We start from the raw sequence: 17,445 nt of genomic DNA, 5'->3' as shown, positions 1-17,445 counted from the left end.
AAATATAATATAATATAAAAATATAAAAATAAAATAAAAAAAACAATTTCACTTTGTGCTTGAGACACGACCTATACAGTTGCTAATTTCAACCCAAGTGATGTTATTCCACTGATCTACTTTGCAGTGTCCTGAAGTTGCCCTCTTGTTAGCAGAAGCTTGCGAATTTCCTACGAAGTGTCTGATTGACTAGATATGCACTTATTCAAGATTTAAACTCTGGTAACGACAGAAACATTTTGCAACTGCTAACCAACCTTTAGAAATACTGGTCTGAAATCCGACCAGTTATTTGCGCAATTAGTATTACTTACTTGTTACGAGGGTCACTACGTAAACGTGCTGTTATATACTCTTAGTTAGAGCAGGTGGTCTCACCTGGCAAGCAGATTTTGTCTGTGGTGGCAACAATATTTGGTCTCAGAGAGAGTGATTCAATAGTGAGGGATTCAAGTACCAAATGCCTTTAAACCACCGTAAGGCAAAGTGGATCATTCTGCCAACTTCACATCTACTGTCATGTGCCACTGATGCACCTGGTCTTATTTGAAAACCATGCAAAAATTAGCGATACCAAACTGTCCGCCTGGGTTTATCCATGAGGCGCGTCTCTCCCGTGAACAGCTGTAATCTTTTTGCATACTTCAGTGTTTCTCGGACTAATCTGCTAGAAAGCGTGATTCATAGTCAAACAGCCACAATAAATTCAAACAGTTGCTTGATTTGCGTTGATGGAGGCATGGTTCCACCAAGAACTAACTAAAACTACTGAAGGAGTATACAACCGTCTGCATTCGGTTCATACGATGAGTCTCTAGGTTGAATAATGAACTCAAGCGAACGGTATTTATTGAGCATTAATTTTTGTTATATGATCCATAACAAACTGCGTCTTTCAACACACCCTTGTGAGTTTTTTTCAATTTTATGTGCCATTGATGATGGCCATCCATTACAAAATGAATGGATTATAGCTTACCGCAAAATCCTGAACTGCGCAGTTGGAATCACCGCGTCGATTTGTCTTGTTTACTCGGTTGCAGTCAGTTTTCAGCAGAATCATTTCAAATGCGACTGTCGTTGTACCATCATCCTATTTTGTAAGAAGGAAAATCAACAGCAAGGAGCACTTTCCACCAACCTTGATTCTGCTTTCTTGAATGTGGCTCAGTTTGTGGTAAAAGGAAGTGTCCGTCAAAATTAGGTTTGCTTTAGCTTCAGCTAGTTTCTTCAATCGAACAAAAGCCTCAGCAGTTTCCTCAGTTTTTCTCATTGGTCGAAAGCCAGGTGAAAGTTTCTTTTCGGTGAGAGAGTACTCCTCTTCGCAGTTGTAGACGGTAAAATCGATTGTTTTTCCATGAGACTCTTTTATCACCACTTGGCAGGACCGGTGCTAGGAAAAATAGGACGGTAAACAGCGTGTAATTCCTACGCAATAAACACGAAGTAGTTTGGCTTATAACCGATAGTATCCAGAGAATTCGTTTAACGTTTGAGCACAGACGCGTGAATGGTAGCATATTAAAATGCCACTGACGGTAAGCCTGTTTCGAACATATTTACTTCAGAATAGTTCGAAAGACTTCCAATGTAGAGCATCGTAGGTTCTATCTAAGTCAGGAAAAGAAGCTCTCATGTCAAAATAAGACTTCACCATGTTTCCACGAAGGACCAATAGAACCACTTTTTGAGAAAATATGACGGCTAATGCAGAAGCCTGAATATTTACGAAATATGCATGTTCAGAAGCGATGTGGGCTAAGGCTCAGAGTGAAAAAATTACTGCACTTGGTAGTGCGGTCCCAGCAGCGTGTAGCACTTTGTACGAATAAACACTTATAAGACCACCCAATTTCTTCCACTCAACGCCACTTTCAGTGTATAGAGTTGAGTGAGTTTTGGTCAGCAGATAACACGTTACTTCCGAAATCAATGCAGGAGGCTGAAAGATAAGCGTCACTAATCTAGCTTACCACCCTTAAAATGGTAAGAACAAAAAAACGACAACACAACAATTGAAGGGCCACTAAATAGTGTTATCGAGAGATTCCGGTAAAACAAGTTTCAAAAACTTTAGACCTTAATTGGTTTATTTGCCAACTAACCGACTATCCTCATTTCCTTTCTGAGGGTTAGAGATGTTAACACTTTTGGCAGCTTGAGGAGCTTTGGCAGTATTTTATCGGAGATTTTGTCCTATCAGTGAAGCCAGTCTATATTGAGAAGCCGGGAAGCACTCTACAGCTGTTTCATACTCATTGGGAATCAGCAGCAGTGTACCTTCCACGAAACTCCGGGATCTCGAACCGCGACTTCCCCGTTATTAGTTTGGACACATATCCGTCTGGCCATGAGCAAATGGCCAGCAGTGTGATTACCTCAAACTTAGATAGGATATAGCTCCGCTCATCATTCAATCACGGGATCCACATCACGTAGCCTCACGCGTTGACTGGCTCCTCGAGCAACGAATTCTTAGATTTAACTTCCACTCATCGGGTGGGTTCTATTCTTCCTCTGATCTACCTGTAGATTTTTAGTAGTGGGGAGAGATTTGGGAATTCGAATGGAGATTCCGTCCCGTAAATGAAGCCAAACTATACTTGGTATTTCGTGAAATGCACACTTCTGATGCTACACAATATGAATTGTACAGCTGTATCATGCCTCCGGGCGTTTTAGCGAGAATCTATGAAAAAGAATAGGTCCGCTCAATTATTCAGGTTGGTTATGTTGGTTAAGTATGTTAGGGATCGATTCACCAACGCAAAGCTCAAACAATGGGAACTTCACCTCAATGTAGTTGGCAATCTTAGATTTTTGACCTCAGGATCACGCCTCATCCGAGACCTGTCTTAGATGGCTAATGATTTATTTAGGTATTAATTTCATGAAAACCAAACGTCGGCTTGGATATACCTGTTGAGCCCAAATGCAGGTAATTGTCTCACACTGGTGGAGGTTCCCCTTAGTCAAGTTAGGAATTACCGTCAAGGCGTGAGGACAAAGAATGGCTTCTCACTATTCATGAGTCTTTAAACTGTCTCATCATATGAACAAGATGTAGCAGGATTATTCACACCCTAACAAACAATCTTTTCTACAGAGTATGAGTGGATACACCACGCCTTCAAAACATAAAATGGCATTAAAATAATGGATCTTCTTGACTTAATTAGTTAGTATATAGAAGAGGATATTTTTTGACAAAGACTCTTGGCCCTCAACTGTGATATCATTGTGCAACCTATGGAGGAACGTTGAAAAACACTACAGGACGCGGCGCATCCTACAAATCTCTACAAATCTCTCAACACCACGGTTGAACATCGTGCCACTCTTCATGCTCTCGAGTGGTACTTGAGCAGCCAAGGGCATCCGCTCCACTATTACTTAAACGGTACGTCCTGTGTTCCAACACCACAGCCATCTCTGAGTTGCTCAAAAAGGTGCCTCATGAATGCAGCCTTATTATAGCAGATCTAATAAACGTTTAGCTACTACTCAGACCGATGAAAAGTTTGGACAGCCCACTACCGACTAGATAGAGTTCATCAGGCGGGTGTGGTCAGTTAAAGTTTCATCAAGCGCTTCCCTACTTGAACGACAAATTGTACCCACTATGCCATACATACCTGTTGACCAAGTTACTTGACACGATAGGGGAACTCAAGTGAATTTCGCCTGAAAATCCAAAGGATGACAAAACCGGTGGCGGGCCACCCAGAGTTTTCATCGGTTATAACTTGAACGTCATTCCAACTGAAACAATAGGTGGCTTTTGTGCAAGAAATTCAGTTGAATAATACTATAAGCGAGAGGTTCCTGTTTGCTGCAACCAAGAGCACCGTCAATGACAAAAAGCCCGTTCCGTTTAATCACAGATTTCCAACGCTGACTACTTTCCCGAGTGACGTTTTCTCAGAGGAAGGATTCATGAAGTTTGTATCGTCTGAAGAAGATTACTCATAAACGTTGGGTAGTGAAAAGACTTTCGGATGAGAACTAAGTACGGTTGAAGATATTTCACAACCAGAGATTCTAGGATGTAAACCAGAGGTTTGTCTCAGTCGAAGGAGGAACGTTGGTTACGTTTAGGTTGTCGTCAAGCTGAGCACATGCCATTATCCGTCAACTGGTTGTCTGCTGTGCAATTTGTAACATTGTGTGTAAAAAATTCAACTCTCCGTCTGATAGATTGCATAGCACTGTTACCTACCTCTTTCACAGGTGTTTGCATCTCCAAGATGAGTTGAAACATAATTGTCGTGTCTTTGGTTTCTGATGAAGAGGCCGTGATGTGAACATCCGACGCGTAGTAATGTGTGTAATCTGGAGGATCAATAAAATTGTTGTTGTGCACTTGGACGGCTTGCTTGAGGCGATCACGCCACTTCGGTTCAGCTAGTTGTTCAGGATGAAGCGAGATCCACCGGGTGACCGACTGCATTGGGAGCTTGACGGAATGCCAGCAGTCAGATACGGATGGCAGTGCTGTTTCTGGTGGCATACTTGTGCTGTTTCGGACCACCACATCACAAACGATGTTTTCCTTTTCAATGGAACAAATGTTGCGTTTGAAAGAAAATAATATCAGAAAAGGATATCTCAGGCTGTAAAGCTTGTCTAAAGATAAGTCGTTTCCACACGGCAAGTCTTACACCAAATGGGCCCAGAGTCTGATCTCGGGTTTTTTAAAAGCTTGGTCATTTACAAAACTTGTAAGCGCACCTCTTTTGTTCGAGTGGATATTATTCTGTTCTCTACTCAATTCTTCTGTTGGGTGCACATCAAAGGGACCAAGCACTGGACTCCAGTGTCTTTTTAATTAGTGTTCACCAGCAGTGCACATATCTGACTGTGACGGACGCTGGGCTAGGAAGATCAGTGTGTTTCTACTACTCTACCATCGCACGCTGAATGTACCTGACCTATAACATCAGAGCAGACAGATCTGATCACCATTCAAGTGCCAGGACAGAATATGGATTGACCAGACAAGAGCACCGTCGATCCCCCGTCTAGAAACAACATAACTTAGCAACTCAAAGCATGTTTTGAAGACCAGTTGAAACGACTTTTCTACGTCCCTTTACACTAGCCTTTTACCTGTCTTTACCTCTTGGTTCTACACGCCTCTCTGCTCACACAGACTACGACTGATTCGAAGTCTGATCGAGTGTTGAGCCCAGTTATTTACCAGGACTGAAGGAATACAGTTTCTCGCTCATGGAGCAGCGGTAACTGTTCTGAAATCCAATGGTTGCTGTGTGCTAGTCGAAGGTTTCCTCTCATCCTAGATAAGATGGATGCCATTCGAGAAAGCCGGTTGTAAAGAATTACATAGTATGCTTCGGATATCACATCAACTTTTGACCCAGGAAGTCTTTTTGATGATAACTGATGAGCCTTTCTCCTTGGTTCATCAGAAAATTTGTGAGAAATCTGTTCTTAATGAGGGTGTGATATAAAACAGACTGGTTTATAGACAGAAACATCTTGTGGTGTACGAAGCTGTCGAAGCTGTGGATGTGGAATTAAAAGCTCTTCAACAATTTGGAGTTATCAAATCTGTCAGACCCCAATCGTGAGCTGCCCTTATTAGTGTCGACAGAAAAGTGAATGGTGATGCTCATGTATGCAATCACTATTCGACTGGACCAAACGGTGGATTCGGATCAGTATCCTTAACGAGTGCTAGAATGGTTACTTGCCAAAATTAGCTGTGAGATGCGTCTTGTGAAGCATGACGCTGCTGATGGTTTCCTACAAACAAGTCACAAATGGTCAAAATCGCCACACACTTCAGTGAAACCATCTGCTACTTTATGTAGAAACAGCCGTATTCCAGCAGATTTCACAGCAAATTCTAACTGATGGAGAAGACTGTTGTAGGCTTACCAGGAAGACGTCACTTCTTCTTTGGATCGCGCCATTAGCGGGGCTCATTTCACTTCGTGAAGACTTGTGTCAATATACGACTTCGGGGTATATAGTAAGACATCTTACAATGTATACAATTTTACTCTAACTCTCTTTGTACAGGACAAATAAAATGTGCTTCTTTGAACCTAAAACTACTAGAAATGATTAGGGTCAATGCTTTCCTCACCTTGTCGGGGTCACAGTTTGAGTAAGTCATAGCCCACTGACATCTAGATGATTTGAAATTCACTGTCAATTGCAGCAAAGTTGTGTTCACTTGATTTTCTCTGACGGGCCTCTTAACAGCATGCTCAACTTTAGACAAAGTGAACGGGGTTTCGAGGGGATTGATTTCACCAAACAGTTCGGTGAGCAAATCCAGCATTCGAATGAACCAGGGCTGAGATTTCTCGTCTTCAGAAAGCAGTCCAGAAACCTTTGGAGTCCAATCACGCTTATTTTCACAATCCTTAACTTGAATTGTTTTATTCTCAACGAAAAAAGTCATCTTGCAAAAAATCTGCGAAAATGAAAACGGCAAATTGCGTTTATAATTTCGGAAGTTGGCGTAAGGTTGAAGTAAATGGATAGGTTTTCCCAAACCAAGCTGACTCTTTCTAGAAAAGACACCACTGAGAGGTAAATATGCTCCAGAACAGACAAATGGTCTCTGCCACTGGTATCTCCGGACGTGCCTACCATTCGACATATATTATTAGTTATAATATTCTTACGTAAAATAATCAGAGCGCAGGAAAAGAATTATTGTATATTTGACTGAGGTTATTAAATGTAGGTGAAACAGATAGCCAAGAACTGGAGACCAATTTGGTGTCACAAAAAATAATACATTTGTTCCATTATATAGAACTAGTGCGGAATACCTACAGAACACTGACATGCAACAACGATTTAGTTACCACAGAAGGAGCAGGTTCACTGGTTGTACCTGATAGCTTTACATGACGCTGTGAAAAAGCACTAGTACAACTGATAATGCTTTGTGGCAATCAACGGTCTAGAAAAGTCCCATTTTGCTCACAGCAAAGTGGTAGCACTTAATGCCCATCAAGCAAAATTAAATTTTGACCAGAAGGAAACTTTCAGCAATTCACCGGAGAAACTTACTGAAAATAGATTGCAGTGCATAAACTATACAAATCAGGGTTCCATTTCATACGCAAATCGGGAGCGAAACTCTCTTCTTTGTCTCAAGTCTACATTACCCATTGGGTCACGGAGTGAGGAGTTTCGAGCCGAGTGGATTTCGGGCTGAGCTCCATGTGAATTTCAACCAGGCGGACAGGAAACTGGCTACTTACAAGTAGTTTGCAGGTGTATCTTATTCTCTAAATCTCCAGTGCACGTCTTTTCCACGTGTGGTGTGAAGTCTGGTTACAGTGCCACGGTCGACTGACGACAACTCATATATGCCGTTTGTTCTGCACATTTCATAAACACGGCTGCCTGGCCATATGGACTGGGTACTCAGAAGAACTCAAGAAATTTTGTGGATGCAATCTGTTTAGTGATAACTATCGATAGAGTAATCAACTGTCAAGAGGTATGGTTGTAATGAAGAGGTTAGTTTAGAAAAGTATGTCACACTGTGCCTGTTGACGCGTCTAAAGATATACCTGCAATTACAGATGAGTTCTGTTCTCTCTGTCTTGACTTTCTTGGGAGTATTCTCATCCATTATCGGTAATTACGTCTTTTGCAATGTACTGATACAAACCGCAGCTACTTATTGTGGTACTGTAGTATTATAAGTACCACATAAGCAGTATTCGCCAGCAACTACCGATAAAACGTCTGGAAACAGCTAAAAAGGGGGAAAATAATTCGATGGTTCTTGCTGAACTACGAGAGAGGTTATTAAATGTAGGTGAAACAGATAGCCAAGAACTGGAGACCAATTTGGTGTCACAAAAAATAATACATTTGTTCCATTATATAGAACTAGTGCGGAATACCTACAGAACACTGACATGCAACAACGATTTAGTTACCACAGAAGGAGCAGGTTCACTGGTTGTACCTGATAGCTTTACATGACGCTGTGAAAAAGCACTAGTACAACTGATAATGCTTTGTGGCAATCAACGGTCTAGAAAAGTCCCATTTTGCTCACAGCAAAGTGGTAGCACTTAATGCCCATCAAGCAAAATTAAATTTTGACCAGAAGGAAACTTTCAGCAATTCACCGGAGAAACTTACTGAAAATAGATTGCAGTGCATAAACTATACAAATCAGGGTTCCATTTCATACGCAAATCGGGAGCGAAACTCTCTTCTTTGTCTCAAGTCTACATTACCCATTGGGTCACGGAGTGAGGAGTTTCGAGCCGAGTGGATTTCGGGCTGAGCTCCATGTGAATTTCAACCAGGCGGACAGGAAACTGGCTACTTACAAGTAGTTTGCAGGTGTATCTTATTCTCTAAATCTCCAGTGCACGTCTTTTCCACGTGTGGTGTGAAGTCTGGTTACAGTGCCACGGTCGACTGACGACAACTCATATATGCCGTTTGTTCTGCACATTTCATAAACACGGCTGCCTGGCCATATGGACTGGGTACTCAGAAGAACTCAAGAAATTTTGTGGATGCAATCTGTTTAGTGATAACTATCGATAGAGTAATCAACTGTCAAGAGGTATGGTTGTAATGAAGAGGCTAGTTTAGAAAAGTATGTCACACTGTGCCTGTTGACGCGTCTAAAGATATACCTGCAATTACAGATGAGTTCTGTTCTCTCTGTCTTGACTTTCTTGGGAGTATTCTCATCCATTATCGGTAATTACGTCTTTTGCAATGTACTGATACAAACCGCAGCTACTTATTGTGGTACTGTAGTATTATAAGTACCACATAAGCAGTATTCGCCAGCAACTACCGATAAAACGTCTGGAAACAGCTAAAAAGGGGGAAAATAATTCGATGGTTCTTGCTGAACTACGAGATCTTGTAGTGAAAATGTGTGAGGTAACCTTGGAAGAACAGCTAATGGTTCTAAAGTTCAGAAGGTGCACACTTTGTGCAGGTTTCTTCTACTTGCCGTTAACTGGCATACAGTGCAGTTACTCCACCGGTATTGTGGGTCAGTCTTTCTTACCCTTCTGTGTTTCGTGCTCAAGGCTAAACCAGTGTTGTCGCGTAGCATGGTGTTAAAACTATCTTCAGGAAAAACCTCCGATGGTCCTACCTTAAACCGATATTAAAGTATTTCTCGCTACAACGCACTTCTTGTGCGAAGAAATACCTTCGGGAACAACAAATTTGGTCTTTTCCTGCGACTGATCCTTATTTTTTGGGGAAGACTACTACGAACCAAAATCCTAGATTGCTTTGATGTGTGCTGTTGTGATTCAACTATTTATGTGGTGCCAACCAGAAGAGATTATCGCGGGCCATATTGATTGTTCCTCGTCAATTAAATGAAGATACTGTGTCAAAAATGGTCAGTTAGGGATATCGCACTTTCGTATGCAACACATCGATAACCAAGATCTTGGCCTATTCAACAATACTTGTTGAATATCTGACGATAAATTGAAAAAATCGGCCAGTATCTTAACAACATAGAGGTATTCTGTTTGAAACAACGTTCAGTTAGATGTTGGCGAAGTCTGCAATCTTAAAATTGCCCGGACAGATTTCCTGGATTTTAACCTCAATATCTACAAAATGTGGGCTGCAATGGCCAAGGCTATTTCATTTTCTCGTCCGTCTCGGTACTTGTCACTTTGGTGTGTATTTCAAACGAAGCCTGATTTTCATTGCAGACTGATGAACGAATCCAATTTTTGCCTACGATGGAGTGACCATTTGTCTCGCTGGGTGCACATCGTCAACAGTCTAGCGGAACACCCAATCTCTTTTATACTTCCTCATACAGAAATCTGTATTTGAATTGCAAACTCTTTAGCCGTTCATGATTATACTGCAGCAATTCCGATTTCCCTTGATGCGTCTTCGTTCTCTAATATGCAATTCTGTCCGACAGTTTAAGCTATTCGGCACCCCTTGTTCTGTGCCTCTTTTTTGACTCCAGCCCGTTACTCCTTATCACAATCTCAACCCGAAGCCATGCCCCTATAGGCTTGTTCGACGGAATTCGGTACAGATGCAATTCTAGGTGCTGATCTTTCGGTACCATGGCTTTCAAAGCGAACATATAGGTAGGTATTTACGTGTGTAGTTGCCATAAGAGGTATGAAATGCTTAGCTTTCACATGACACATTTTGAAAGCAGACCGTTGTAGCTGGTATGTTGGTAAAATAGCCAAGGTGGCAGGCTTCTCACAGCATCATCCGCAGAGGTACCACTGCCTAGATTATAAGAAACCTATGAAGTTCTTCACTCAGAGCCTCTGATTTGGGGTGTCGATAGTTCGATAAACCAACAAACAAAAAGTGCTAAGCAGAAGGATATCTCGTTCCGCACTCTGATGCGATTTCAAAGGCTAAAGTAGAAACACCCCCAGGTCGAACTGGGAAATCACTCGATTGACCAATCCTTGTTCTCCACCTCCATGGAAGCAAAGTATCTAAATTATGATCACCTCACTCACTCACAACTTTCTAATTTTATATCACAAGTGTTTTCGCACACCCTGCCCTGCGCTTCTAAAAGACCCGAGTGGCACTACTCTAACGATGAAAAAGCTGCAGTTGGGTAACCCGGACAACATGAAAGCCCCTTAGTGCCCCTGACCTTTCCCTTAAAACCTATAAGCAAGTCGCTGGTATGGGCTACCTTAGGTAATGAATTTCATGAAAAGACCAGGGCATTATAAACGTTTAAGGACATATGCAATACGTTGCATCCCTCAATGTTGGTGTGGTCTGCTCGGAAGAATCTACATATGGTGGTCCACCGAAAGTTGGCCCCTGTAGAGAAAACTCCCCTTCTGCATGGAGGCTTTTGGGACATGGAAATTTCCATGGCTCGCTTGTTTCAAGGAAATCTGCTGGCCAGTACTGCAAAAAGGACATTTGCTGACTCCAAAAATGAAGGAATTTCATCCGGGCTGAAAAAATACTTACAAAACAGGACGGAGAGGAAAATTTCACGGTACCCTTACAAAATACGCTTGGAATGTCTTTGATAATTCAGTTGCAGTTGTATTCGTTTACTTTATCTGGGATTAGACAAATGAGTTTTCAACCTTAATTGTTATTTCTAGCACACTGACGTCGCCTGATCGTCAGCCTAGTTGCAGAATGGTAAAAGGATCGGGAAAACGGACAAACGGTGAAAGGTCACGGTGGAGGACAGGAGAGGTCGAGTCTCAAAATTAACGGACATCCATCAGTCATGCTTCCACCGGTATTGCAGTTAATGGCAAGTCAGAAAACAATGTGGTGTGGAATTCGTGGTTTTTGTTAGGTCAAGCAAAACGACGTAATTTTATGTCGTAAAGTGGATCGGATTGGCGTATGCGGATGGAATGTTGCAAAATAGCCAGCCTGTATCCCTTTGGTAACGCATTAGCTGGTCATTGTCTTAAGACTGAAGAAAGCTGTTAGCCCGTACTGTAGAGTGGTTCATTTCGGCTCACGCTACTGCATTTTTTGGCCATTTGATTGGTTGTTTCACAAATCAGGTACAACTTGAATTTTACTGTTGGAATTCGAGCGCAATGATGATTCAGTCCAACAAAGCACGATTTCAAACACTTAACATTTTGGGTGAAAACTAGGGTCCATTCTTTCCAACAGGTCAATTCAAATAGGGGATTCAACTCAGTGGTTGAATACTACGGTGCTCATTATGGTATTTGATTATAATGCATTCAATCTTCCTTGACATTTTCCATCGGAATGAATGCTGCAAATGCAGCAAAAATAAACCAGTCTTTGAATGGAATGGTCTTTTTTGATTGTTCTTTTGTGAGTTCAGCAGTAGACAGTTCATACTGATCGGCCGCTCCTCTCTTTTGGAGGATATTTATGTTCCACCCATCGTTCTATCATTGTGTCGACAGTTTTGCACGTTTAGAATTTTAATTCAAACGATGCTACTGAACCCCCGCATCCTTAGAACCAGTAAAATAGGTGTTCTGATTCTCCTACGAAAAGTATTGCACATTGATCTTGTATGGCAAATGGATTGTATCTGAGTCTGTTTAGCCGCATGGAAGTTTCGATCCAGAAAGAAAACTTCCGGAATACAAAGAAAGTTCGAAGGGATCTGCGTCTTATGTGTTTTCCATGCCCCACAAAAAATCTCACAGATCAAGCACTGCTAAACTGCCTATATCACTTAAAAAGGGGCAAGTAACATCGGCTGTCTTCATCAAGCCATTATTAAGATTTGGTTAATGATGAAGTACTCACTCCGGACAATAAAGAATGCAAGTTCAGATTAATTACTGGTAACAGCATAGGTTTTAACAGCATTTTACTCCTAAAGTTGTCGGGATTATCAAGCAACCTAAAGTTCTAGCAAAATTAATTAACATAAACATTTTCACGTAGAACGCTGCCTGAAAACTTTCATCCACTTGTACTGTACAAAATCCCCAAGAATCTCTGACGTCTGATAGCATACTTCCCACTACCACTAGTCAGCAAATTCGGTGAAGTGTTCACCGATGTGGTTTTTATCAGCAACCTTGTGAGTAGTATACTGTCTACGTACCATGTACTGCGATACCTCGAATATCGCCTCAATGAAGCTATCGGTGGCCTGATGCAGCACATTTATTTGAGGATGAGCACCAAAAATAAGAGATTCAGTTGGGTTCCAGTTAAGTCTCACGTCACAACCAAAATAGTATGCAGATTAGTGTATTAGTAGAAACTGTAGTATGCGTATTTAAATGATGCAGCTTGATGAACTGCGGTAATCTGTGCGTTGCTTATCGTTCAACAAGTATTGACTCAAGTATTATTAGGGTGCCAAACCGATTCGTACTAGAATAGATTACTCCGAAAGTTAAGGCTTTCTTATTGTCACCATCACAAGCCTTCCCGTTTTCAGGTAATATAGGCCTCACAGTATTAACGAGTAGTTTACTTAATATTCTAAAGCCATCATGGGAACCAGGCGACAGGACGGAATGCGCATTAGGCCCACAGAGACCAGTCGGTTGCAATAAATCGTAAGGTAAAGAACAAGCCCTTGAAGAAAGGTACCTTAAGTTGAGAAACATAGACTACTAATTAATCCTCACAAAGAATCAAACGATGGCATATTCTGAAAACACTGTGTATTTTTCGTTTCAGTATCTGTGAACTGCCCTCTTTCCTAACAGGTGTCAAAAGGGTGCACCAAATGTCATACCATTGACGCTTAATGTTTGTTCTTTCACCTGAATTCCATGCTGAAATCTAGTACCCTAAAGTAAGAGAATGATTCCCAGTGGCTTTGATTGTCACTCCGATTCTCGCTCACCTTAACCTACCCAACTGTTCGGCTTGAATCTGGGGTCTTTTGAGAGAGACAGCACGTTTTTGGGGGAGGTATGACTCTAGTCAGCTTTTGGTCCAAAAGTCTTCCGGGAGGATTTAAGTGCCTGTTTTTCTGCTACGTTTACGACTACACGAGTTGCCACATACTTTCGTTCTAGGTTTTACAATAAATACTGCCTGGTTATGGAAAGCAAGCTGTAGCCATTAGGGCAAAGCGAAATTTTCTTTGAAGAATGCTGGTTGAGGAAGCAGGTTCATGTTATCCAAGATCTCACGGATAAGCACTGCCGTGATTCCGTTTCGTGGCAGCTGATACATTCGTTCTACTTATTACCGGTTTCCTGTTCGTTATCTATCAGGTGCTCTCCTGCAATCCCTTATCCCTTATTGTTCACCTGTGTTCGGGTAAGCGTTTATTTCTTAGGGCGTCTGCACCTCGCTCACACCTTGTCCCACGGGTGCCCGACTGGCATTTCACCTTCGCACACCCCGTTTAATCCGTTTACCTCGAAAAGATTCTGACGCCCTCTATTATTCAAACATATCGTTCTGCTTTTTAGAAGTACTTTACTCTTTGTCAAAGTGTTTGAGCAAGATGATTCGCTAGGAAATATTTACCCCTTTCTTTTATGATGACTCTGGAATAAGTATCCTTTTTTGCATTACATATGCACAACTTAGTCCATATGGCCTGCAAACGTTCTCTGAAATTGAACTACGTGCAGAATACCAATGGCCTGACCAAAGCTAATCGATAAATTCGTTTTGGATGCCAGCCATTCGTATAAACATCTGACTTTTTCATATACTGGTAGTAGTGGTTAAAAGGAAATTTTATTTTGGTTTGTTTCCACAGACACCGTCCACAGATCATCTATTGGCATCATAAAATATGTTACCTATGCTCAGCCCATTCGACGGTCGTTTTCATAGGTTCAGTCAAACAAAGTGGAGAAAATACTTACATGTTCTCCGTAGTCACCTTTGAGCCTGGCTGTGAACTGAAGTACTTCGGTGGGTTCAACCTGCGGGAGTAAGTCTTAAACCAAAACAAACAGTACCAGTCTTCGAAGATCGATGACTTCTTCAACCCGGGCATAGTACCAACGGTTTCTTCCTTTTTCCTGATAGGCTTGATTGATCAATGGGAACATCCACTCCTGGTCCTGTGGTTGAAGTGACATTACCTCCTCAGTCTGTCTGATGTGCCACGACAACTTTCTTTCTGTAAATCTTGGTTGCACGATTGGAAGTCGCTGTATAGAAAAGTAATGTATACATGTATATAGGAAAATTTACTGAAACTCAGTGGCAGTGCAGCAGTGGTATCATCTCATGAAAGCATTTAAGTGGGTGATTATATTTTGTTTATACAATCACTTGTATCATTCGGACTTGTGGCTTTGTTAACGAAAAGAAACTCTTGGAGTTAACCAGTGATTGATAAGCCTTTTACGAAAGAGAATAGGGGACCAAATTTGTCCATTAGCTTCGGCGAGATGGCTCCCTTAACCACTCTACTACTACTTATTTGTAGGTGTCAAAATTAATAGCTCCGTCACAGGCGGTAAACTAGCCATTAGAAAAACTCCTCCGGAGCGGTCATAACAAGGGTACAACCTGAGACGATCTCTTCGCAAAGTGGGCTATTCTGCAAAGATCTTTACCACCGTCAGATGCATCCAGTGCAGAACCGCATTTGGCCTCTTCTAAAAAGTAATACGTTTAGAGGAAGACAACTCTACTGACTAGTAAAACCTTCTACTGGGATGATCTTTTTTGTTGCACTGGTTGGTTAGTTTCTCCAGGGAAGAACGAATCTACTGTGATTTCTGACAAATTTTATTTCTAGCTCGAATAAATGCCTCGCCTTTTCTTTGCTTTGAGAAATAAGCAAGAACATTATGGGAGAAAATTTAAAACCGACTGAAAGATCATTGTTTCAGAAGAGCTTGGTCAAAAGCGAAACTTTGCCAAGCTATAAGCCCATCGATTGTTTACCAAACCCTTCTGAAAGAATTATGATTATTGTGTAATGCCATATTGGAATCGTGATTATCATAGTAGTTTGCATACGAAATTCAACAATGTGGCTGACACGGTTGAAGTATGCATTAGTCTTCGACATGCATGAAGAACCCGAAGGATAGAATGAAACCTTCAGTTTCCACACTGTCTGAGAGAACGCAAATTCAGCTCAAACGCCTCCAAGAGCACATATTTCTTAACAGACACTGTATATACTCATAGAATACCTAAGGAAATCATCGGATATTGTTTAAGCGTTGTATCTCTACGTTGGCTGAGTTCGTCAGTTCTAGCACTACTGAGTGAAACGTTATTCACCCGTCTAGAAACCCTTTTAATCCGCTAACACTCGGAGAACGCGAAGTCATTGATCGATCCTAATAATTGGTTTGCTACATGATGTTTTGATTTCTGTGGCATCTTGGAAGGAACCAAGGGACGAAAAGGATGAAAATGTGACAGGACGAAACCGAATACAAAATGGAATGTTGTAGTGTGTCACAGTTCCGTGATTCAAAGATCTAAAGTGTGGTTTCCGGCAAATATAATTCTAGATACATGAAACGCTAAAAACAAATCGCATGCTATAAGAAACAAGGCTGCGAAAATTTACACGGGAATTGATTTCTTCGGACAGGTTTTTTGTCCTATAAATCAGATATTCCTTAAATTTTTGGATTGTTTGTTCTCAACAGAAGGGGTTCCTCCCAAAAAACGGATGACTTTCATTTTTCAAACATGTTAGCTCCTCAAAGGGATTACTGATTATAATCTCGGTTTTAGTTATTTTTGTTTCAGTAATTTTTTTCACCATATAACCTAATTCCAATCTTAATGTGCATCTCTGTAAAGTACATAATTGCGGCATCAAAAGATGTGTTATGTTAGACTATTTCCAACGTTAGTTTGGTCAGCCATGCCAAGAACTGTCTTTCAAATGCAATCATCTGTCCGGAGTATTCCCATTATTGAGGCCGCAACATCACTCCTCAAGGTTATTCAACCCAGAAACTACCAGACAGGAGGACGGCCAGAATCAGCCGGTTCATTGCATTCACTGCCTTATCAATAAGGTCACAAAAGCACAAACAGTTCTGCGTGGTTCAGAGTGATCAATATTTATTGAAATGAGACAAATTCAACTCACACTGTTACATGCACTAGATAGCCGCCTAAATGAATAGAGTTCATGTTCCAGTGACACAAGTGGTGTCCAAGAGCAGTTCGGGAATTTCAACCAGCTTTCATTCACTCGATATGGCCATTCGAACTCAGCCGCGCAAGTGAGTAAAGTATCCTAGTGAAGAACAGTTAAAGTAAAAAGATTGAAACATCAGAGAACCAGATGAAGAGCAGTTGGATAAATCATTTGAAACACTCTTTAAGCATATTTTTGGAAATATTTTGACAACTGGTAAATTCAGTAAATAGGACAGCAGCTTTCTCCATTCCAATATGAACTGCGATCCATCGGAAGACTAAAATGCAGTCTGATTTTGTGTCAAACCGTCAGGTGCACATCGGCGATATTTGTAGAACATTGTGGTTTGTATTTCTATGATCACTTCGACGCATTAACAAAAATAACCGTACAATAAGTAACAGTTCCAATCATTTAAGAAGCCTCTTAGCTATGGCGTAGCGAGCGGACATGAATTGGAACTTTTCTCCTGAGTGATGGAGCTGAAACTGTTTTAGGTAGAAAAGGACAAACACAGTCTTTGGAAATAACGGGCCCCCACTTGAAAGCTATGCACCCTACCGTAAAATTGTTCGACCGAATACCCCGTCACGGTGGGTCAGCAACAAATATACCTAACACATTAACGATGAAAGGCGATCTGTATAGTAGGATCAGATGTACAGAAACATGATGGGTTTTGCCTTAATACAGAAGAATTCGAACCGTTAGTTTAAAAGTAAGCTTGTAAAGTGAAAAACCGAGCACTGAATCACGGTACTGATGACGGTGATGATCAGATTCCGTTAACAAAGTAGTCACGACTAAGCGAAAGAATGAATAATTTCAGCAAAACAGCAGCGGTTCACACTACTTGTTTCATCAGAACCTCA

At 41.3% G+C, this 17,445-nt stretch overlaps 1 protein-coding gene across 1 annotated transcript in view; it reads right to left on the bottom strand.

Annotated features, from left to right (window-relative positions):
- Positions 1 to 17,445, bottom strand: part of T265_05092 (hypothetical protein) — a gene marked incomplete at both ends in the record, with an annotated part of 51,899 nt that overhangs the window by 21,706 nt on the left and 12,748 nt on the right. Inside the window, 7 exons of the mRNA XM_009170009.1 lie at positions 980 to 1,093; positions 1,142 to 1,393; positions 4,220 to 4,552; positions 6,113 to 6,445; positions 14,310 to 14,369; positions 14,406 to 14,600; positions 16,520 to 16,669. Coding sequence (XP_009168273.1) covers positions 980 to 1,093; positions 1,142 to 1,393; positions 4,220 to 4,552; positions 6,113 to 6,445; positions 14,310 to 14,369; positions 14,406 to 14,600; positions 16,520 to 16,669 — 1,437 coding nt within the window. The remainder of the gene's footprint in view (positions 1 to 979; positions 1,094 to 1,141; positions 1,394 to 4,219; positions 4,553 to 6,112; positions 6,446 to 14,309; positions 14,370 to 14,405; positions 14,601 to 16,519; positions 16,670 to 17,445) is intronic.

The sequence above is a fragment of the Opisthorchis viverrini genome (genome assembly GCF_000715545.1).
Source record: "Opisthorchis viverrini unplaced genomic scaffold opera_v5_92, whole genome shotgun sequence".
Lineage (NCBI taxonomy): Eukaryota > Metazoa > Platyhelminthes > Trematoda > Opisthorchiida > Opisthorchiidae > Opisthorchis > Opisthorchis viverrini.
The sequence above is the reverse complement of the archived record's forward strand: the minus strand, read 5'-3'. Positions and strand labels throughout refer to the sequence as shown.